Here is a 22,500-nt window from a genome sequence, read left to right as displayed (position 1 = left end):
GGAAGGAGGCAGGAGGAAGGTGGAAGTAGAAGGATGCTGGAAGGAGGAGGAAGGAGAAAGGAAGGAGGAGGCAGGAAGTAGAAGGATGCTGGAAGGAGGAGGAGGAAGTTCCTGGACGCCTACGTCCCCACGCAGGAAATCCAGGTCACCAGCATCCACTGGAACTACAAGAGTGAGTCTCGGGGGAGCCGGGTCCCGGGTTCGAATCCTGCTGGAAGGAGGAGGAGGAAGGAGAAAGGAGGAAGGAGGAAGTAGAAGGATGCTGGAAGGAGGAGGAGGAAGGAGGAAGGAGGAAGGAGGAGACAGGAAGAAGGAGGAAGGAGGAAGTAGAAGGATGCTGGAAGGAGGAAGGATGCAGGAGGAGACAGGAAGTAGAAGGATGCTGGAAGGAGGAAGGAGGAAGGAGGAAGTAGAAGGATGCTGGAAGGAGGAGGAGGAGGAAGGAGGCTGGAAGGAGGAAGGAGGAAGTAGAAGGTACCCAAGGAGGAGGAGGAGGAGGAAGGAGGCAGGAGGAGACAGGAAGTAGAAGGATGCTGGAAGGAGGAGGAGGAAGGAGGCAGGAGGAAGGTGGAAGTAGAAGGATGCTGGAAGGAGGAGGAAGGAGAAAGGAAGGAGGAGGCAGGAAGTAGAAGGATGCTGGAAGGAGGAGGAGGAAGTTCCTGGACGCCTACGTCCCCACGCAGGAAATCCAGGTCACCAGCATCCACTGGAACTACAAGAGTGAGTCTCGGGGGAGCCGGGTCCCGGGTTCGAATCCTGCTGGAAGGAGGAGGAGGAAGGAGAAAGGAGGAAGGAGGAAGTAGAAGGATGCTGGAAGGAGGAGGAGGAAGGAGGAAGGAGGAAGGAGGAGACAGGAAGAAGGAGGAAGGAGGAAGTAGAAGGATGCTGGAAGGAGGAAGGATGCAGGAGGAGACAGGAAGTAGAAGGATGCTGGAAGGAGGAAGGAGGAAGGAGGAAGTAGAAGGATGCTGGAAGGAGGAGGAGGAGGAAGGAGGCTGGAAGGAGGAAGGAGGAAGTAGAAGGTACCCAAGGAGGAGGAGGAGGAGGAAGGAGGCAGGAGGAGACAGGAAGTAGAAGGATGCTGGAAGGAGGAGGAGGAAGGAGGCAGGAGGAAGGTGGAAGTAGAAGGATGCTGGAAGGAGGAGGAAGGAGAAAGGAAGGAGGAGGCAGGAAGTAGAAGGATGCTGGAAGGAGGAGGAGGAAGTTCCTGGACGCCTACGTCCCCACGCAGGAAATCCAGGTCACCAGCATCCACTGGAACTACAAGAGTGAGTCTCGGGGGAGCCGGGTCCCGGGTTCGAATCCTGCTGGAAGGAGGAGGAGGAAGGAGAAAGGAGGAAGGAGGAAGTAGAAGGATGCTGGAAGGAGGAGGAGGAAGGAGGAAGGAGGAAGGAGGAGACAGGAAGAAGGAGGAAGGAGGAAGTAGAAGGATGCTGGAAGGAGGAAGGATGCAGGAGGAGACAGGAAGTAGAAGGATGCTGGAAGGAGGAAGGAGGAAGGAGGAAGTAGAAGGATGCTGGAAGGAGGAGGAGGAGGAAGGAGGCTGGAAGGAGGAAGGAGGAAGTAGAAGGTACCCAAGGAGGAGGAGGAGGAGGAAGGAGGCAGGAGGAGACAGGAAGTAGAAGGATGCTGGAAGGAGGAGGAGGAAGGAGGCAGGAGGCAGGTGGAAGTAGAAGGATGCTGGAAGGAGGAGGAAGGAGAAAGGAAGGAGGAGGCAGGAAGTAGAAGGATGCTGGAAGGAGGAGGAGGAAGTTCCTGGACGCCTACGTCCCCACGCAGGAAATCCAGGTCACCAGCATCCACTGGAACTACAAGAGTGAGTCTCGGGGGAGCCGGGTCCCGGGTTCGAATCCTGCTGGAAGGAGGAAGGAGGCAGGAGGAGACAGGAAGTAGAAGGATGCTGGAAGGAGGAGGAAGGAGGAAGTAGAAGGATGCTGGAAGTAGGAGGAAGCAGGCAGGAGGAGACAGGAAGTAGAAGGATGCTGGAAGGAGGAGGAGGAAGGAGGAAGTAGAAGGATGCTGGAAGGAGGAAGGAGGAAGTAGAAGGTACCCAATGAGGAGGAGGAGGAAGCAGGAGGAGGAAGCAGGAGGAGACAGGAAGTAGAAGGATGCTGGAAGGAGGAGGAAGAAGGAGGAAGTAGAAGGATGCTGGAAGGAGGAGGAAGGAGGAAGTAGAAGGATGCTGGAAGGAGGAAGGAGGAAGTAGAAGGATGCTGGAAGGAGGAAGGAGGAAGTAGAAGGATGCTGGAAGGAGGAAGGAGGCAGGAGGAGACAGGAAGTAGAAGGATGCTGGAAGGAGGAGGAGGAAGGAGAAAGGAGGAAGGAGGAAGTAGAAGGATGCTGGAAGGAGGAGGAGGAAGTTCCTGGACGCCTACGTCCCCACGCAGGAAATCCAGGTCACCAGCATCCACTGGAACTACAAGAGTGAGTCTCGGGGGAGCCGGGTCCCGGGTTCGAATCCTGCTGGAAGGAGGAAGGAGGCAGGAGGAGACAGGAGGTAGAAGGATGCTGGAAGGAGGCAGGAGGAGACAGGATGCTGGAAGGAGGAAGAGGAAGGATGCAGGAGGAGACAGGAAGTAGAAGGATGATTCAAGGAGGAAGGAGGAGACAGGATGCTGGAAGGAGGAAGAGGAAGGAGGCAGGAGGAGAGAGGAAGTAGAAGGATGCTTCAAGGAGGAGGAGGAAGGAGGCAGGAGGAGGCAGGAAGTAGAAGGATGCAGGAGGAAGGAGGAAGTAGAAGGTACCCAAGGAGGAGACAGGAAGTAGAAGGATGCAGGAAGGAGGAAGGATGCTGGAAGGAGGAAGGAGGAAGGAGGAAGTAGAAGGATGCTTGAAGGAGAAGGAGGAAGGAGGAAGGAGGAAGTAGAAGGATGCTGGAAGGAGGAGGAAGGAGGAAGGAGGAAGTAGAAGGATGCTTCAAGGAGGAAGGAGGAAGGAGGAAGTAGAAGGATGCTGGAAGGAGGAGGAGGCAGGAAGTAGAAGGATGCTGGAAGGAGGAGGAGGAAGGAGGATGGAGGAGACAGGAAGTAGAAGGATGCTGGAAGGAGGAGGAGGAAGGAGGAAGGAGGAAGTAGAAGGATGCTGGAAGGAGGAGGAGGCAGGAAGTAGAAGGATGCTGGAAGGAGGAGGAGGAAGGAGGATGGAGGAGACAGGAAGTAGAAGGATGCTGGAAGGAGAAGGAGGAAGGAGGAAGGAGAAAGTAGATGGATGCTGGAAGGAGGAGGAAGGAGGCAGGAGGAGACAGGAAGTAGAAGGATGCTGGAAGGAGAAGGAGGAAGGAGGAAGGAAGTAGAAGGATGCTGGAAGGAGGAGGAGGAAGGAGGAGACAGGAAGTAGAAGGATGCTTCAAGGAGGAAGAGGAAGGATGCAGGAGGAGGCAGGAAGTAGAAGGATGCTGGAAGGAGGAGGAGGAAGGATGCAGGAGGAGGCAGGAAGTAGAAGGTACCCAAGGAGGAGGAGGAAGGAGGAAGGAGGAAGTAGAAGGTACCCAAGGAGGAGGAGGAGAAAGGAGGCAGGAGGAGGAAGGAAGTAGAAGGATGCTGGAAGGAGGAGGAGGAAGTAGGAAGTAGAAGGATGCTGGAAGCAGGAGGAGGAAGGAGGAAGTAGAAGGATGCTGGAAGGAGGAAGGAGGAAGGAGGAGGAGGAAGTAGAAGGTACCCAAGGAGGAAGAGGAAGGATGCAGGAGGAAGGAGGAAGTAGAAGGATGCTTCAAGGAGGAGGAGGCAGGAAGAAGGAGGAAGGAGGAAGAAGGAAGTAGAAGGATGCTGGAAGGAGGAGGAGGAAGGAGGAAGTAGAAGGATGCTGGAAGGAGAAGGAGGAAGGATGAAGGAGGAGGCAGGAAGTAGAAGGATGCTTCAAGGAGGAGGAGGAAGGAGGAAGGAGGAAGGAGGAGGCAGGAAGTAGAAGGATGCTGGAAGGAGGAGGAGGAAGGAGGAAGGAGGAAGTAGAAGGTACCCAAGGAGGAGGAGGAAGGAGGCAGGAGGAAGTAGAAGGATGCTGGAAGGAGGAGGAAGGAGGCAGGAGGAAGTAGAAGGATGCTGGAAGGAGGAGGAGGAAGGAGGAAGGAGGAGACAGGAAGTAGAAGGATGCTGGAAGGAGGAAGAGGCAGGAGGAAGGAGGAGACAGGAAGTAGAAGGATGCTTCAAGGAGGAAGAGGCAGGAGGAAGGAGGAGACAGGAAGTAGAAGGTACCCAAGGAGAAACAGGAGAAGGAGGAAGGAGGAAGTAGAAGGTACCCGAGGAGGAGGAGGAGGAGGAGGAAGGAGGCAGGAGGAGACAGGAAGTAGAAGGATGCTGGAAGGAGGAAGAGGAAGGATGCAGGAGGAAGGAGGAAGTAGAAGGTACCCAAGGAGAAAGAGGAAGGATGCAAGAGGAAGGAGGAAGTAGAAGGTACCCAAGGAGGAGGAGGAGGAGGAAGGAGGCAGGAGGAGGCAGGAAGTAGAAGGATGCTGGAAGGAGGAAGGAGGAAGGATGCAGGAGGAGGCAGGAAGAAGAAGGATGCTGGAAGGAGGAGGAGGCAGGAGGAAGGAGGAAACAGGAAGTAGAAGGTACCCAAGGAGGAAGAGGAAGGAGGCAGGAGGAAACAGGAAGTAGAAGGTACCCAAGGAGGAAGAGGAAGGAGGAAGGAGGAAGTAGAAGGTACCCAAGAAGGAGGAGGAGGAGGAAGGAGACAGGAGGAGACAGGAAGTAGAAGGATGCTGGAAGGAGGAAGGAGGAAGTAGAAGGTACCCAAGGAGGAGGGGGAGGAGGAAGGAGGCAGGAGGAGACAGGAAGTAGAAGGGTGCTGGAAGGAGGCAGGAGGAAGGAGGCAGGAGGAGACAGGAAGTACAAGGTACCCAAGGAGGAAGAGGAAGGATGCAGGAGGAAGGAGGAAGTAGAAGGATCCTGGAAGGAGGAGGAGGCAGGAGGAAGGAGACAGGAAGTAGAAGGTACCCAAGGAGGAGGAAGGAGGCAGGAGGAGACAGGAAGTAGAAGGATACTTGAAGGAGGAAGGAGGAAGGAGGAAGTAGAAGGATGATGGAAGGAGGAGGAAGGAGGAAAGAGGAAGTAGAAGGTGCCCAAGGAGGAGGAGGAAGGAGGAGGCAGGAAGTAGAAGGTACCCAAGGAGGAAGAGGAAGGAGGCAGGAGGAAGGAGGAAGTAGAAGGATGCTGGAAGGAGAAAGGAGGAAGTAGAAGGTACCCAAGGAGGAAGAGGAAGCATGCAGGAGGCAGGAGGAAGTAGAGTGTCACCAATTCCTCTCCCTCTTCCCTTTCCCCGTTTCCCCAGCGACCGACGACATCGTCAAAGTCGAAGTGTGGGACGTGGTCGACAAAGGTGAGCCCCTTCCTCTTTTTGGGACCCCGGGAGGCCATCCCAACTGACCCCGCCTTTGGGCCGCCATTTTTAATTGTCCTTCATTGTCTTAATTGTCCTTAATTGGCCTTAATTGTCTTAATTGGCCTGGCAGGCAAGTGCAAGAGGCGAGGCGACGGGCTGAAGCTGGAGAACGACCCCTCCCAGGAGGTGAGCCCCGGGTTCGAGTCCCCCTTTCCCCCCGCCCTCCTCCGAGACCCCCCGGCCCCCGCTAAGTCTCTCTTCTCTCTCGAACCCGAGGCCGAGGCGGCCCTGGCCCTGGACGCCGAGTTCCTGGACGTCTACAAGAACTGCAACGGCGTGGTCATGATGTTTGACATCACCAAGCAGTGGTGAGGCGGACCCTCGGACCCGGGACCCCACCCCAGGGCGGCCCCTCGAACCCGAGACGTGACTCACTCAGGGGGGCCTCTTGAACCCGCAACCCAGGGCGGCCACTTGAATCCGCAACCCCAGGGCGGCCCCTCGAACCCGCAATCCACCCCAAGGCGGCCCCTCGAACCCTCAACCCACCCCAGGATGGCCTCTCGAACCCTGAACCCCGCACTCCAGGGCGGCCCTCGAACCCGCAACCCCAGGGCGGCCCCTCGAACCCGCCACCCTGCACCCTAGGGTGGCTTCTCAAACCCAGGACAATGACGCACCCCAGGGCGGCCCCTTGAACCCGCAACCCCAGGGCGGCCCCTTGAACCCCCAACCCCAGGGCGGCCCCTTGAACCCGCAACCCAAGTGTGGGCCCCCGAACCCGCAACCCAGGTTGGCCCTTAGAACCCCGAACCCCAGGGCGGCCCCTCGAACCTGCAATCCACCCCAGGGTGGCCCCTTGAGCCCCCAACCCCAGGGTGGCCCCTTGAACCCGCAACCCCAACCCAGGGTGGCCCCTTGAACCTCCAACCCCAGGGCGGCCCCTTGAACCCGCAACCCCACCCCAGGGCGGACCCTCAAAACCACAAGCCAAGTGTGGTCCCCCGAACCCGCAACCCAGGTTGGCCCTTCGAACCCCGAACCCCAGGGCGGCCCCTCGAACCCGCAACCCCAGCCCAGGGTGGCCCCTCGAACCCGAGACGTGACTCACCCCAGGGGGGCCTCTTGAACCCGCAACCCAGGGCGGCCCCTTGAACCCGCAACCCCACCCCAGGGCAGCCCCTTGAACCCCAGGCAATAGCCAACCCCAGGGCGGCCCCTCGAACCCCCAGCCCCACCCCAGGGCGGCCCCTCAAAACCACAACCGAAGTGTGGGCCCCCGAACCCGCAACCCAGGTTGGCCCTTCGAACCCCAAACCCCAGGGCGGCCCCTTGAACCCGCAACCCCACCTCAAGGCGGCCCCTCGAACCCGCAACCCACCCCAGGATGGCCCCTCGAACCCTGAAGCCAGCACTCCAGGGCGGCCCTTGAACCCACAACCCCAGGGCGGCCCCTTGAACCCCCAACCCCAGGGTGGCCCCTTGAACCCGCAGTCACACCCCAAGGCGGCCCCTCGAACCCGCAATCCACCCCAGGGTGGCCCCTTGAACCCCCAACCCCAGGGCGGCCCCTTGAACCCGCAACCCCAACCCAGGGTGGCCCCTTGAACCCCCAACCCCAGGGCGGCCCCTTGAACCTGCAACCCCAACCCAGGGTGGCCCCTTGAACCCCCAACCCCAGGGCTGCCCCTCGAACCCGCAATCACACCCCAAGGCGGCCCCTCGAACCCGCAACCCACCCCAGGACGGCCCCTCAAACCCACAATCCACCCCAGGGTGGCCCCTTGAACACCCAACCCCAGGGCGGCCCCTCGAACCCGCAACCCCAACCCAGGGTGGCCCCTCGAACCCTGAACCCCGCACTCCAGGGCGGCCCTCAAACCCCCAACGCAGGGCGGCCCTCAAACCCCCAACCCCAGGGCGGCCCCTCGAACCCGCAACCCACCCCAGGATGGCCCCTCGAACCCTGAAGCCCGCACCCCAGGGTGGCCCCTTGAACCCCCAACCCCAGGGCGGCCCCTTGAACCCGCAATCACACCCCAAGGCGGCCCCTCGAACCCGCAAGCCACCCCAGGATGGCCCCTCGAACCCTGAACCCCGCACTCCAGGGCAGCCCTCAAACTCCCAACCCCAGGGCGGCCCCTCGAACCCGCCACCCTGCACCCTAGGGTGGCCTCTCAAAGCCAGGACAATGACCCACCCCAGGGCGGCCCTCGAACCCCCAGCCCCACCCCAGGGCGGCCCCTCAAAACCACAACCCAAGTGTGGGCCCCCGAACCCGCAACCCAGGTTGGCCCTTCGAACCCCGAACCCCAGGGTGGCCCCTTGAACCCGCAATCACACCCCAAGGCGGCCCCTCGAATCCGCAACCCACCCCAGGGCGGTCCCTCAAACCCACAATCCAACCCAGGGTGGCCCCTTGAACCCCCAACCCCAGGGCGGCCCCTTGAACCCACAACCCCAACCCAGGGTGGCCCCTTGAACCCCCAACCCCAGGGCAGCCCCTCAAACCCGCAACCCCAACCCAGGTTGGCCCTTCAAACCCTGAACCCCAGGGTGGCCCCTCGAACCCGCAACCCCAACCCAGGGTGGCCCCTTGAACCCCCAACCCCAGGGAGGCCCCTTGAACCCGCAAACCCACCCCAGGGCGGCCCCTCGAACCCCGAACCCCAGGGCGGCCCCTCGAACCCGCAATCCGCCCCAGGGTGGCCCCTTGAACCTCCAACCCCAGGGTGGCCCCTTGAACCCGCAATCCACCCCAGGGTGGCCCTTCGAACCCCAAACCCCAGGGCGGCCCCTCGAACCCGCAATCCACCCCAGGGTGGCCCCTTGAACCCCCAACCCCAGGGCGGCCCCTCGAACCCGCAATCACACCCCAAGGCGGCCCCTCGAACCCGCAACCCACCCCAGGGTGGCCCCTCGAACCCTGAACCCCGCACTCTAGGGTGGCCCTCGAACCCCCAACGCAGGGCGGCCCTTGAACCCCCAACCCCAGGGCGGCCCCTCGAACCCGCAATCCACCCCAGGGTGGCCCCTTGAACTCCCAACCCCAGGGCGGCCCCTTGAACCCGCAATGACACCCCAGGGCGGCCCTCGAACCCCCAACCCTAGGGCGGCCCCTCGAACCCGAGACGTGACTCACCCCAGGGGGGCCTCTTGAACCCGCAACCCTTGAACCCGCAATCACACCCCAAGACGGCCCCTCGAACCCGCAACCCACCCCAGGTTGGCCCTTCGAACCCTGAACCCCAGGGCGGCCCCTCGAACCCGCCACCCTGCACCCTAGGGTGGCCTCTCGAACCCGAGACGTGACTCACCCCAGGGGGGCCTCTTGAACCTGCAACCCAAGTGTGGTCCCCCGAACCCGCAACCCAGGTTGGCCCTTTGAACCCTGAACCTCAGGGCGGCCCCTCGGACCCAGGACAATACCCACCCCAGGACAGCCCCTCGAACCCGCAATCCACCCCAGGGTGGCCCCTTGAATCCCCAACCCCAGTGCGGCCCCTCGAACCCGTAATCCACCCCAGGATGGCCCCTTGAACCCCCAACCCCACCCCAGGGCGGCCCCTCGAACCCCCAACCCCAGGGCGGCCCCTTGAACCCGCAATCACACCCCAAGGCGGCCCCTCGGACCTGCAACCCCGCACCACAGGCTGGCCCCTCGAACCCTGAACCCCGCACTCCAGGGCGGCCCTCGAACCCCCAACCCCAGGGCGGCCCTCGAACCCCCAACCCACCCCAGGCTGGCCCCTCGAACCCTGAACCCCGCACTCCAGGGCGGCCCTCGACCCCCCAACGCAGGGTGGCCCTTGACCCCCCAACCCCAGGGCGGCCCCTCGAACCCCCAGCCCCACCCTCGGGTGGTTCCTCAAACCTTCAACCGCACCCCCTTCCACCCCCTCGAACCCGCAACCCACCCCAGGTTGGCCCTTCGAACCCTGAACCCCAGGGCGGCCCCTCGAACCCGCCACCCTGCACCCTAGGGTGGCCTCTCGAACCCGAGACGTGACTCACCCCAGGGGGGCCTCTTGAACCTGCAACCCAAGTGTGGTCCCCCGAACCCGCAACCCAGGTTGGCCCTTTGAACCCTGAACCTCAGGGCGGCCCCTCGGACCCAGGACAATACCCACCCCAGGACAGCCCCTCGAACCCGCAATCCACCCCAGGGTGGCCCCTTGAATCCCCAACCCCAGTGCGGCCCCTCGAACCCGTAATCCACCCCAGGATGGCCCCTTGAACCCCCAACCCCACCCCAGGGCGGCCCCTCGAACCCCCAACCCCAGGGCGGCCCCTTGAACCCGCAATCACACCCCAAGGCGGCCCCTCGGACCTGCAACCCCGCACCACAGGATGGCCCCTCGAACCCTGAACCCCGCACTCCAGGGCGGCCCTCGAACCCCCAACCCCAGGGCGGCCCTCGAACCCCCAACCCACCCCAGGCTGGCCCCTGGAACCCTGAACCCCGCACTCCAGGGCGGCCCTCGACCCCCCAACGCAGGGTGGCCCTTGACCCCCCAACCCCAGGGCGGCCCCTCGAACCCCCAGCCCCACCCTCGGGTGGTTCCTCAAACCTTCAACCGCACTCCCTGGCGGCCCCTCGAACCTTCAACCGCACCCCCTTCCACCCCCTCGAACCCGCAACCCACCCCAGGCTGGCCCCTCAAACCCTGAACCCCGCACTCCAGGGTGGCCCTCGAACCCCCAACCCCAGGGCGGCCCCTCGAACCCAGGACAATACCCACCCCAGGATGGCCCCTCGAACCCTGAACCCCGCACTGCAGAGCGGCCCTCGAACCCCCAACTCCAGGGCGGCCCCTTGAACCCGCAACCCCACCCCAGGGCGGCCCCTCAAAACCACAACCCAAGTGTGGTCCCCCGAACCCGCAACCCATGTTGGCCCTTCGAACCCCGAACCCCAGGGCGGCCCCTTGAACCCGCAACCCCAACCCAGGGTGGCCCCTTGAACCCCCAACCCCAGGGCGGCCCCTTGAACCCGCAATCCACCCCAGGGTGGCCCCTTGAACCTCCAACCCCAGGGTGGCCCCTTGAACCTGCAATCACACCCCAAGGCGGCACCTCGAACCCGCAACCCACCCCAGGATGGCCCCTCGAACCCTGAACCCCAGGGCGGCCCCTCGAACCCGCAATCAGCTCCAGGGTGGCCCTTGAACCCCCAACCCCAGGGCGGCCCTCGAACACCCAGCCCCAACCCAGGGCGGCCCCTCAAAACCACAAGCCAAGTGTGGTCCCCCGAACCCGCAACCCAGGTTGGCCCTTCGAACCCCCAACCCCAGGGCGGCCCCTTGAACCCGCAACCCACCCCAGGGCGGCCCCTTGAGCCCGCAACCCCAACCCAGGGTGGCCCCTTGAACCCGCAATCACACCCCAAGGCGGCCCCTTGAACCCGCAAGCCCAACCCAGGGTGGCCCCTCGAATCCCCAACCCCAGGGCGGCCCCTTGAACCCGCAACCCACCCCAGGATGGCCCCTCGAAACCTGAACCCTGCACTCCAGGGCGGCCCTCGAACCCCCAATGCAGGGCGGCCCTCAAACCCCCAACTCCAGGGCGGCCCCTCAAAACCACAACCCAAGTGTGGGCCCCCGAACCCGCAACCCAGGTTGGCCCTTCGAATCCCGAACCCCAGGGCGGCCCCTCGAACCCAGGACAATACCCACCCCAGGGCGGCCCCTTGAACCCGCAATCCACCCCAGGGCGGCCCCTCGAAACTGCAACCCCAGGATGGCCCTCAAACCCCCAACCCCAGGGCGGCCCCTCGAACCTTCACCCGCCCCCCTTCCCCCCCTCGCACCCGCCACCCTGACCCCGCCTCCCCCCCCCCGCAGGACCTTCAACTACGTCCTGCGCGAGCTGCCCAAGGTGCCCAACCACGTCCCCGTCTGCGTCCTGGGCAACCACCGGGACATGGGCCAGCACCGGGTCATCCTGCCCGACGACGTGCGCGACCTGATCCGCAGGATCGACAGGTGAGGGGGGCGCGCCCCGCAGGGAGAAAGCCAGCGCCTCAAGCTGTGCTTTATTACATTGCCTTGAATGAAGTCCCTGCAGTGAGAAATCTAGCTCCTCAGGGTGTTTTGGATTGCATTGCATTGCATTCTATTATGTTTTTGATTGCATTGCATTGTATTAGGGAGGAGCTCCCCGCACTGAGAAATCTAGTTCCTCAGGGTGTTTTTTATTGTATTGCATTGCATTCTATTATGTTTTTGATTGCATTGCATTGTATTAGGGAGGAGCTCCCCGCACTGAGAAATCTAGTTCCTCAGGGTGTTTTTTATTGTATTGCATTGCATTCTATTATGTTTTTGATTGCATTGCATTGTATTAGGGAGGAGCTCCCCGCACTGAGAAATCTAGTTCCTCAGGGTGTTTTTTATTGTATTGCATTGCATTCTATTATGTTTTTGATTGCATTGCATTGTATTAGGGAGGAGCTCCCCGCACTGAGAAATCTAGTTCCTCAGGGTGTTTTTTATTGTATTGCATTGCATTCTATTATGTTTTTGATTGCATTGCATTGTATTAGGGAGGAGCTCCCCGCACTGAGAAATCTAGTTCCTCAGGGTGTTTTTTATTGTATTGCATTGCATTCTATTATGTTTTTGATTGCATTGCATTGTATTAGGGAGGAGCTCCCCGCACTGAGAAATCTAGTTCCTCAGGGTGTTTTTTATTGTATTGCATTGCATTCTATTATGTTTTTGATTGCATTGCATTGTATTAGGGAGGAGCTCCCCGCACTGAGAAATCTAGCTCCTCAAGGTGTTTTTTATTGTATTGCATTGCATTCTATTATGTTTTTGATTGCATTGCATTGTATTAGGGAGGAGCTCCCCGCACTGAGAAATCTAGTTCCTCAGGGTGTTTTTTATTGTATTGCATTGCATTCTATTATGTTTTTGATTGCATTGCATTGTATTAGGGAGGAGCTCCCCGCACTGAGAAATCTAGCTCCTCAAGGTGTTTTTTATTGTATTGCATTGCATTCTATTATGTTTTTGATTGCATTGCATTGTATTAGGGAGGAGCTCCCCGCACTGAGAAATCTAGTTCCTCAGGGTGTTTTTTATTGTATTGCATTGCATTCTATTATGTTTTTGATTGCATTGCATTGTATTAGGGAGGAGCTCCCCGCACTGAGAAATCTAGCTCCTCAAGGTGTTTTTTATTGTATTGCATTGCATTCTATTATGTTTTTGATTGCATTGCATTGTATTAGGGAGGAGCTCCCCGCACTGAGAAATCTAGCTCCTCAAGGTGTTTTTGATTGCATTGCATTGCATTCTATTATGTTTTTGATTGCATTGCATTGTATTAGGGAGGAGCTCCCCGCACTGAGAAATCTAGTTCCTCAAGGTGCTTCTTATTGCATTGAATGAAGTCCCCGCAGAGAGAAAGCTAGTTCCTCAAGGTGTGCTTTATTACATTGAATTGTATTGAATGAAATCCCCGCAGTGAGAAAGCTAGCTCCTCAAGGGGTTTTGCATTGCATTAGAGAGGAGCTCCCCGCGCTGAGAAATCTAGTTCCTCAAGGGGTTTCTTATTGCATTGCATTGCATTGCATTATATTATATTAAGGAGCTCCCCGCACTGAGAAAGCTAGCTCCTCAAGGGGTTTCTTATTGCATTGCATTGCATTGCATTATATCATATTAAGGAGCTCCCCGCACTGAGAAAGCTAGCTCCTCAAGGGGTTTCTTATTGCATTGCATTGCATTGCATTATATCATATTAAGGAGCTCCCCGCACTGAGAAAGCTAGCTCCTCAAGGGGTTTCTTATTGCATTGCATTGCATTGAATGAAGTCCCCGCTCTGAGAAAGCTAGTTTCTCAAGGTGTTTTTTATTGCATTGCATTGTATGAGGGAGGAGCTCCCCGCAGTGAGAAATCTAGTTCCTCAGGGTGTTTTGCATTGCATTGTATTATATTATATTATATTAAGGAGCTCCCCGCACTGAGAAAGCTAGTTTCTCAAGGTGTTTTTTTATTGTATTGTATTGTATTGTAGGAGGCAGGAGCTCCCCGCTCTGAGAAAGCTAGCTCCTCAAGGTGTTTTTATTGCATTGCATTAGGGAGGAGCTCCCCGCACTGAGAAATCTAGCTCCTCAAGGTGTTTTTGATTGCATTGTATTAGGAGCTCCCTGCATTGAGAAATCTAGTTCCTCAAGGTGTTTTTATGGCATTGTATTAGGAGGTCCCCGCACTGAGAAAGCTAGTTCCTCAGGGTGTTTCTTATTGCATTGCATTGCATTGCATTATATTATGTTTTTGATTGCATTGCATTGTATTAGGGAGGAGTTCCCCGCAATGAGAAAGCTAGTTCCTCAAGGTGTTTTTTATTGCATTGCATTGTATTGTATTGTATTGTAGGAGGCAGGAGCTCCCCGGTCTGAGAAATCTAGTTTCTCAAGGTGTTTTTTATTGTATTGTATTGTATTGTATTGTATTGTAGGAGGCAGGAGCTCCCCGCTCTGAGAAAGCTAGCTCCTCAAGGTGTTTTTATTGCATTGCATGGAATGAAGTCCCCGCTCTGAGAAAGCTAGTTCCTCAAGGTGTTTTTTATTGCCTTGCCTTGCATTGCATTGCATTGTATTAGGGAGGAGCTCCCCGCTCTGAGAAAGCTAGTTCCTCAGGGTGTTTTTTATTGCATTGTATTAGGAGCTCCCCGCAGTGAGAAATCTAGTTCCTCAGGGTGTTTTTCATTGCATTGCATTGTATGAGGCAAGAGAAATCTAGTTCCTCAAGGTGTTTTTTATTGCATTGCATTGCATTGAATGAAGTCCCCGCAGTGAGAAATCTAGTTCCTCAAGGTGTTTCTCATTGCATTGCATTGCATTGCATTGAATGAAGTCCCCGCACCGAGAAAGCTAGCTCCTCAAGGTGTTTCTGATTGCATTGCATTGTATTATATTATATTAAGGAGCTCCCCGCACCGAGAAATCTAGTTCCTCAAGGTGTTTCTTATTGCATTGCATTGTATTTTATTATATTAAGGAGCTCCCCGCTCTGAGAAAGCTAGTTCCTCAGGGTGTTTTTGATTGCATTGCATTGCATTGCATTGTACTATATTATATTATATTATATTATATTAAGGAGCTCCCCGCACTGAGAAAGCTAGTTCCTCAAGGTGTTTTGTATTGTATTGTATTGTATTATAGGAGGCAGGAGCTCCCCGCTCTGAGAAAGCCAGCTCCTCAAGGGGTGTTTTCTTACATTGCATTGCCTTGAATGAAATCCCCGCACCGAGAAATCTAGTTCCTCAAGGTGTTTTTATTGCATTGCATTGCATTGTATTGTAGGAGGCAGAAGCTCCCCGCTCTGAGAAATCTAGTTTCTCAAGGTGTTTTTTATTGTATTGTATTGTATTGTATTGTATTGTATTATGGAGGAGCTCCCCGCACCGAGACATCTAGTTACTCAAGGTGTTTTTCATTGCATTGCATTGCATTGCATAAGGAGGAGGAGGAGGAAGGAGGAGGAGGGAGGAAGGAGGAAGGAGGAAGGAGGAAGTAGAAGGTACCCAAGGAGGAGGAGGAGGAGGAAGGAGGCAGGAGGAGGCTAGTTCCTCAAGGTGTTTTTTATTGCATTGCATTATATTATATTATATTATATTATATTATATTATATTATATTATATTATGGAGCTCCCCGCACTGAGAAATCTAGTTCCTCAAGGTGTTTTGCATTGCATTGCATTGCATTGTATAAGGAGGAGGAGAAGGAAGGAGGCAGGAGGAGACAGGAAGTAGAAGGATGCTGGAAGGAGGAAGGAGGGGGGAAGTAGAAGGTACCCAAGGAGGAAGAGGAAGGAGGCAGGAGGAAGGAGGAAGTAGAAGTTACCCAAGGAGGAAGAGGAGGAGGAAGGAGGCAGGAGGAGACAGGAAGTAGAAGGATGCTGGAAGGAGGAGGAGGAAGGAGGGAGGAAGGAGGAAGTAGAAGGATGCTGGAAGGAGGAAGAAGGAGACAGGAAGTAGAAGGTACCTAAGGAGGAAGAGGAAAGAGGAAGGAGGAAGTAGAAGGATGCTGGAAGGAGGAGGAGGAAGGAGGCAGGAGGAAGTAGAAGGTACCCAAGGAGGAAGAGGAAGGAGGCAGGAGGAGACAGGAAGTAGAAGGATGCTGGAAGGAGGAGGAGGAAGGAGGGAGGAAGTAGAAGGTACCCAAGGAGGAGGAGGAGGAAGGAGGCAGGAGGAAACAGGAAGTAGAAGGATGCTGGAAGGAGGAAGGAGGAAGTAGAAGGTACCCAATGAGGAGGAGGAAGGAGGAGACAGGAAGTAGAAGGATGCTGGAAGGAGGAGGAAGAAGGAGGAAGGAGGAAGTAGAAGGATGCTGGAAGGAGGAGGAGGAAGGAGGCAGGAGGAGACAGGAAGTAGAAGGATGCTGGAAGGAGGAAGGAGGGAGGAAGTAGAAGGATGCCGGAAGGAGGAAGGAGGAAGTAGGAGGTACCCAAGGAGGAGGAGGAAGGAGGCAGGAGGAAACAGGAAGTAGAAGGATGCTGGAAGGAGGAAGAGGAAGGAGGAAGGAGGAAGTAGAAGGTACCCAAGGAGGAGGAGGAAGGAGGCAGTTGGAGGCTAGTTCCTCAAGGTGTTTTCATTGCATTGCATTGCATTGAATGAGCTCCCCGCACCGAGAAATCCAGCTCCTCCAGCTCTTCCTTTCCTCTTTCCCAGGCCGCCCGGCGCCTCCTACGTCCGCTACGCCGAGTCCTCCATGAAGAACAGCTTCGGCCTCAAGTACCTCCACAAGTTCTTCAACATCCCCTTCTTGCAGCTGCAGGTACCCAGTGCGAATCCCCCCATCACATCGGGGTCAGGCTGGATGACCCTCGGAACCCAAGCCCACCCATTCAGATTTCTGTGCATTTCCCACAGAATCCGCCATCATTCCTTTCATTCATCAATGCATTCATTCATCTTTTTGCACTCCTTTCCCGTCTTTCATGCATTCATTCATCTTTTTTTTATTCCTTTCCCATCTTTCATGCATTCATTCATTCATTCATCTTTTTGCACTCCTTTCCCATCTTTCATGCATTCATTCATCTTTTTTTCATTCCTTTCCCATCCTTCATGCATTCATTCATCTTTTTTCATTCAGATTTCTTTGTATTTCCCACAGAATCCGCTATCACTCTTTTCCCATCTTTCATGCATTCATTCATTTTTTTTCACTCCTTTCCAATTTTCATGCATTCATTCATCTTTTTTCATTCCTTTTTTCATCTTCCTTGCATTCATTCATCTTTTTTCACTCCTTTCCCATCTTTCATTCATTCATTCATGCATTCATTCATCTTTTTTCACTCCTTCCCCATCTTCCATGCACTCATTCATCTTTTTGCACTCCTTTCCCGTCTTTCATGCACTCATTCATCTTTTTTTCATTCCTTTCCCATCTTTTATGCATTCATTCATCGTTTTTTTAGTACATCTTTCATTCATTCATTCATTCATCTTTTTGCACTCCTTTCCCGTCTTTCCTGCATTCATTCATCTTTTTTCACTCCTTTCCCATCTTTCATTCATTCATTCATCTTTTCTCACTCCTTTCCCATCTTTCATGCATTCATTCATCTTTTTTCACTCCTTTCCCATCTTTCATTCATTCATTCATCTTTTTTGTAGTACATCATTCATTCATTCATTCATTCATTCATCTTTTTGCACTCCTTTCCCATCTTTCATTCATTCATTCATCTTTTTGCACTCCTTTTTTCATCTTTCATGCCTTCATTCATCTTTTTTCACTCCTTTCCCATCATTCATTCATTCATTCATCTTTTTTTCAATCCTTTCCCATCTTTCATGCATTCATTCATCTTTTTTCACTCCTTTTTTCATCTTTCATGCATTCATTCATCTTTTTTCACTCCTTTCCCATCCTTCATGCATTCATTCATCTTTTTTCACTCCTTTCCCATCCTTCATTCATTCATTCATCATTTTGCACTCCTTTCCCGTCTTACATGCATTCATTCATCTTTTTTTACTCCTTTTTTCATCTTCCATGCATTCATTCATCTTTTTTCACTCCTTTCCCGTCATTCATTCATTCATTCATTCATTCATCTTTTTGCACTCCTTTCCCATATTTCATGCCTTCATTCATCTTTTCTCACTCCTTTCCCATCTTTCATGCATTCATTCATCTTTTTTCACTCCTTTCCCATATTTCATGCCTTCATCTTTTTTCACTCCTTTCCCATATTTCATGCCTTCATTCATCTTTTTTCACTCCTTTTTTCATGTTTCATGCATTCATTCATTCATTCATCTTTTTGCACTCCTTTCCCGTCTTTCCTGCATTCATTCATCTTTTTTCACTCTTTTTTTATCTTTCATACATTCATTCATCTTTTTTCACTCCTTTCCCATCTTTCATTCATTCATTCATCTTTTTTTCATTCCTTTCCCATCTTTCATTCATTCATTCATTTCTCACTCCTTTCCCATCTTTCATGCATTCATTCATCTTTTTTCACTCCTTTCCCATCTTTCATGCATTCATTCATCTTTTTGCACTCCTTTCCCATCATTCATTCATTCATCTTTTTGCACTCCTTTCCCATCTTCCATGCATTCATTCATATTTTTTCACTCCTTTCCCATCTTTCATGCATTCATTCATCTTTTTTCATTCCTTTCCCATCTTTCATGCATTCATTCATCTTTTTTCATTCCTTTCCCATCTTTCATGCATTCATTCATTCATCTTTTTTCACTCCTTTTTTCATCTTTCATGCATTCATTCATCTTTTTTCACTCCTTTCCCATCTTTCATGCATTCATTCATCTTTTTTCACTCCTTTCCCGTCTTTCATGCATTCATTCATCTTTTTTGTAGTACATCTTTCATTCATTCATTCATTCATTCATTCATCTTTTTGCACTCCTTTCCCATCTTTCATGCATTCATTCATCTTTTTTCACTCCTTCCCCATCTTTCATGCCTTCATTCATCTTTTTTCACTCCTTTCCCGTCTTCCATGCCTTCATTCATCTTTTTTCACTCCTTTCCCATATTTCATTCATCTTGTTTCCATTTCTGGGCTAACAACAGTCTTCCCGCAGTTTTTGCACAAAAAAAAGAAATTAACATCTTGCCTATTAATACCAAGTAAAAATGCTTCTTTTTTTTAAAAAAAAATGTCTATTATATATATATATATATATATATATATATATATACACACACACACACACACACATATATATATATATATACACTACATATATATTGCATAGATTATATATTATAATTATATAGTATTATATATTATAATTATATAGTAAAAATGCTTCTTCTTTTTTTAAAAAAAGTCTATTATATATATATATATATTGCATAGATTATATATTATAATTATATAGTATTATATATTATAATTATATAGTAAAAATTCTTCTTTTTTAAAAAAAAGTTTATTATATATATATATATTGCATAGATTATATATTATATTACATACATATTACGTAGATCTTATTTTATTTATATATATATATATATATATATATATATAACATAGATAGATGGATATTATATATCATTTCCCACAAGTTCTTTACTTTTTTACATTCCCGCCGCAGATCAGGAAATGTTCCTTCTTTTTCTTTACAAAGATTTATGATTTGCCTTCTCCATTTCTGCTAATAATAATTTCCCTGGCGTATTAATAATCCCGTCGTTTTCATCCTCTTCCGGAGCCTGCAGATATATTATAAATATATAAATAGATAGATATATAAATCCATATATCATATACCTTTGAGACGTCGTTTGGCGGAAAATTAAATGGATTGAAATTGAGGGGTTTCTAGCGGTAAGGATATAAAGGAACATAGATGGGGGAAAAAAGGGTTTGAAAAATAAAGTTATAAAAAATAAAGTTATAAAAAATAAAGTTATAAAAAATAAAGTTAGAAGCTGTTATGCTTGAAATGAAGGATTTGCTGAACAAATCACCTTAATTGGGACACAAGAAGGAGAAGCATGAGAAATTCGTTATTTAAAAGTATGATTTTATGTCTTTTTTCACGTTTTTCTTTGTTCTGTTTTTGTTTGTTTCTTTAAAAAATTGGAAAATTTAATAAATATTCTAAATAAAAAAATAAATAAAATAAATAAATAGAAAAATAAATAAAAAAATAAAATAAAAAAAAGAGAGACGTCGTTTTGCGTCCGTTGCCGAATATTTCTATTTGAAATTTGGATTTTTTCCCCCTTGAAATCCTTTTTATATATTATATTATAAATTTATGATATTATAAATTTGGATTTTTTTCCCCCCTTGAAATTCTCTTTATATATTCTCTCCTTAGAGAGAGACGCTCCTTCGTCAGCTGGAAACGAACCAATTAGACATCGACGCCACACTAGAGGAGCTGTCGGTCCAGCAGGAGACGGAGGACCAGAACTATGAGATGTAAGATGAGCCATACGAATGCTTATTAATAATATTAATTATTAATAATAATTAATAATTAATAATATTGTTATTAATAATTAATAATTAATAAAATAATAATAATATCAATAGTGTGAATGCTTATTGATAATGTCAATAATCTGAATGCTTATTAAGATGAATAATGTGGATTCTTATGAATTATATTAATAATGTGAATGCTTATCAATGGTTTCTTAATGGTTTCTTAATGCTTATTAATGGTTTATTAATGCTGATTAATGGCTTGTTAAGGCTTATCAATGGTTTATTAATGCTTATCAATGGTTTATTATGGCTTATCAATGGTTTATTAATGGTTTATTAAGGCTTTTCAATGGTTTCTTAATTCTTATCAATGGTTTATTAATGCTGATTAATGGTTTATTAAGGCTTATCAATGGTTTATTAATGGTTTATCAAGGCTTATCAATGGTTTGTTAATGCATATTAATGGTTTATTAAGGCTTATCAATGGTTTCTTAATGGTTTATTAAGGCTTATCGTTTATTAATGCATATTAATGGTTTATTAAGGTTTATCAATGGTTTATTAAGGCTTACCAATGGTTTATAAATCCTTATTAATGGCTTATTAATGTTTATTAATGGTATATTAAGGCTTACCAATGGTTTCTTAATGCTTATTAATGGTTTATTAAGGCTTACCAATGGTTTATTAATGCTTATTAATTCTTATAATGGTTTATTAAGGCTTATTAATGGTTTATTAATGCTGATTAATGGTTTATCAAGGCTTATCAATGGTTTCTTAATGCTGATTAATGGTTTATTAAGGCTTATCAATGGTTTGTTAATGCTTATGGTTTATTAAGGCTTATCAATGGTTTATTAAGGCTTATCAATGGTTTATTAATGCTTATTAATGCTTATTAATGCTTATTAATGTTTATTATGGCTTATCAATGGTTTATTAAGGCTTATTAATGGTTTATTAAGGCTTATCAATGGTTTATTAAGGCTTATTAATGGTTTATTAAGGCTTATCAATGGTTTATTAATTGTTTATGGTTTATTAAGGCTTATCAATGGTTTCCTAATGCTTATTAATGGTTTATTAATGCTTATTAATGATTAATTAAGGCTTATCAATGGTTTATTAATGCTGATTAATGGTTTGTTAAGGCTTATTAATGGTATATTAAGGCTTACCAATGGTTTCTTAATGCATATTAATGGTTTATTAAGGCTTATCAATGGTTTATTAAGGCTTATAGTTTATTAAGGCTTATCAATGGTTTCTTAATGCATATTAATGGTTTATTAAGGCTTATCAATGGTTTCTTAATGCTCTTGTGGTTTCTTAATGCTGATTAAATGTTTCTTAATGCTGATTAATGGTTTATTAATGCTGATTAATGGTTTATTAATGCTGATTAATCGTTTATTAAGCCTTACCAATGGTTTATTAATGCTTATTAATTCTTATTAATGCTTTATTAATTCTTATTAATGCTTTATTAATGCTCATTAATGCTTATTAATGGTCTATTAATGCTGATTAATAACCATTCCCCATATCTCACCTCTCCCCCCGCAGATTCCTGGAAGCCCTGGAGTCCCGCAGCCGGGGGGCCGCGCCCCCCGAGACCCCGTCGCCGGGTCCCCCCTCGCCGCCCGGCAACGCCCCGGAGGGGGGGTCCGGCCCGGCCACCCCCAACCCCGCCGAGACCCCCGGCGCCGAAAGCCCCGCCCCCCAAGCGGCCCCCCAAGCGGCCCCCCGGCGCAGCTTCATCGCCAGGATCTTCGGGGCGGCGGCGGGTGAGGAAATATCCGGGGGGGCGGGCGGGGAGGGTGTAGCTTAATAATATAAATATAAATATAAATATAAATATAAATATAAATATAAATATTATTAATATTAATATTATTAATATTTATATTTATATTTATATTTATATTGTTATTATTATTAGAGCTCTAATAGTGATAATTTGGGGGGAGACGATCAGGGATGATGTATTAATCATAATAATAATATTAATAATAATAATAATATTTATATTTCTATTGTTATTGTTATTATTAGACCTCTAATAGTGATAGTTTGGGGGGGGCGATCGGGGAGGATGTGCCTTAATAATAATGATAATAATAATGATGATAATAATAATAATAATAATAATAATAATAATATTTATATTGTTATTATTATTAGAGCTCTAATAGTGATAGTTTGGGGGGGCGATCGGGGAGGATGTGCCTTAATAATAATAATAATAATAATAATAATAATAATCAGGGATGATAATAATAATAATAATAATATTTATATTGTTATTATTATTATTAGACCTCTAATAGTGATAGTTTGGGGGGGTGATCGGGGAGGATGTAGCTTAATAATAATAATAATAATATTAATAATAATAATCAGGGATGATGATAATAATAATAATAATAATAATAATAATAATAATAATAATATTTCTATTATTATTATTATTAGACCTCTAATAGTGATAGTTTGGGGGGGGGCAATCGGGGAGGATGTAGCTTAATAATAATAATAATAATAATAATAATATTAATAATAATAATCAGGGATGATGATAATAATAATAATAATAATAATATTTATATTGTTATTATTATTATTAGACCTCTAATAGTGATAATTTGGGGGGAGACGATCAGGGATGATGTACCTTAATAATAATATTTATATTTATATTGTTATTATTATTAGACCTCTAATAGTGA

The 22,500-nt window shown here is 49.6% G+C and overlaps 1 protein-coding gene across 1 annotated transcript in view; it reads left to right on the top strand.

Annotated features, from left to right (window-relative positions):
- RABL6 (RAB, member RAS oncogene family like 6) overlaps positions 1–22,500 on the top strand; it is a 42,121-nt gene that overhangs the window by 9,345 nt on the left and 10,276 nt on the right. The window contains exons 3-9 of the mRNA XM_053374194.1: positions 5,266–5,316; positions 5,441–5,502; positions 5,593–5,684; positions 11,160–11,300; positions 16,002–16,107; positions 19,653–19,756; positions 21,338–21,558. Of these exons, the coding sequence (XP_053230169.1) occupies positions 5,266–5,316; positions 5,441–5,502; positions 5,593–5,684; positions 11,160–11,300; positions 16,002–16,107; positions 19,653–19,756; positions 21,338–21,558 (777 nt within the window). The remainder of the gene's footprint in view (positions 1–5,265; positions 5,317–5,440; positions 5,503–5,592; positions 5,685–11,159; positions 11,301–16,001; positions 16,108–19,652; positions 19,757–21,337; positions 21,559–22,500) is intronic.

This window comes from Podarcis raffonei, chromosome Z (assembly GCF_027172205.1).
Source record: "Podarcis raffonei isolate rPodRaf1 chromosome Z, rPodRaf1.pri, whole genome shotgun sequence".
In the NCBI taxonomy this organism is placed as follows: Eukaryota; Metazoa; Chordata; class Lepidosauria; order Squamata; family Lacertidae; genus Podarcis; species Podarcis raffonei.
Note: the sequence above shows the minus strand (reverse complement) of the source record. Positions and strands in the feature narration are given on the sequence as shown.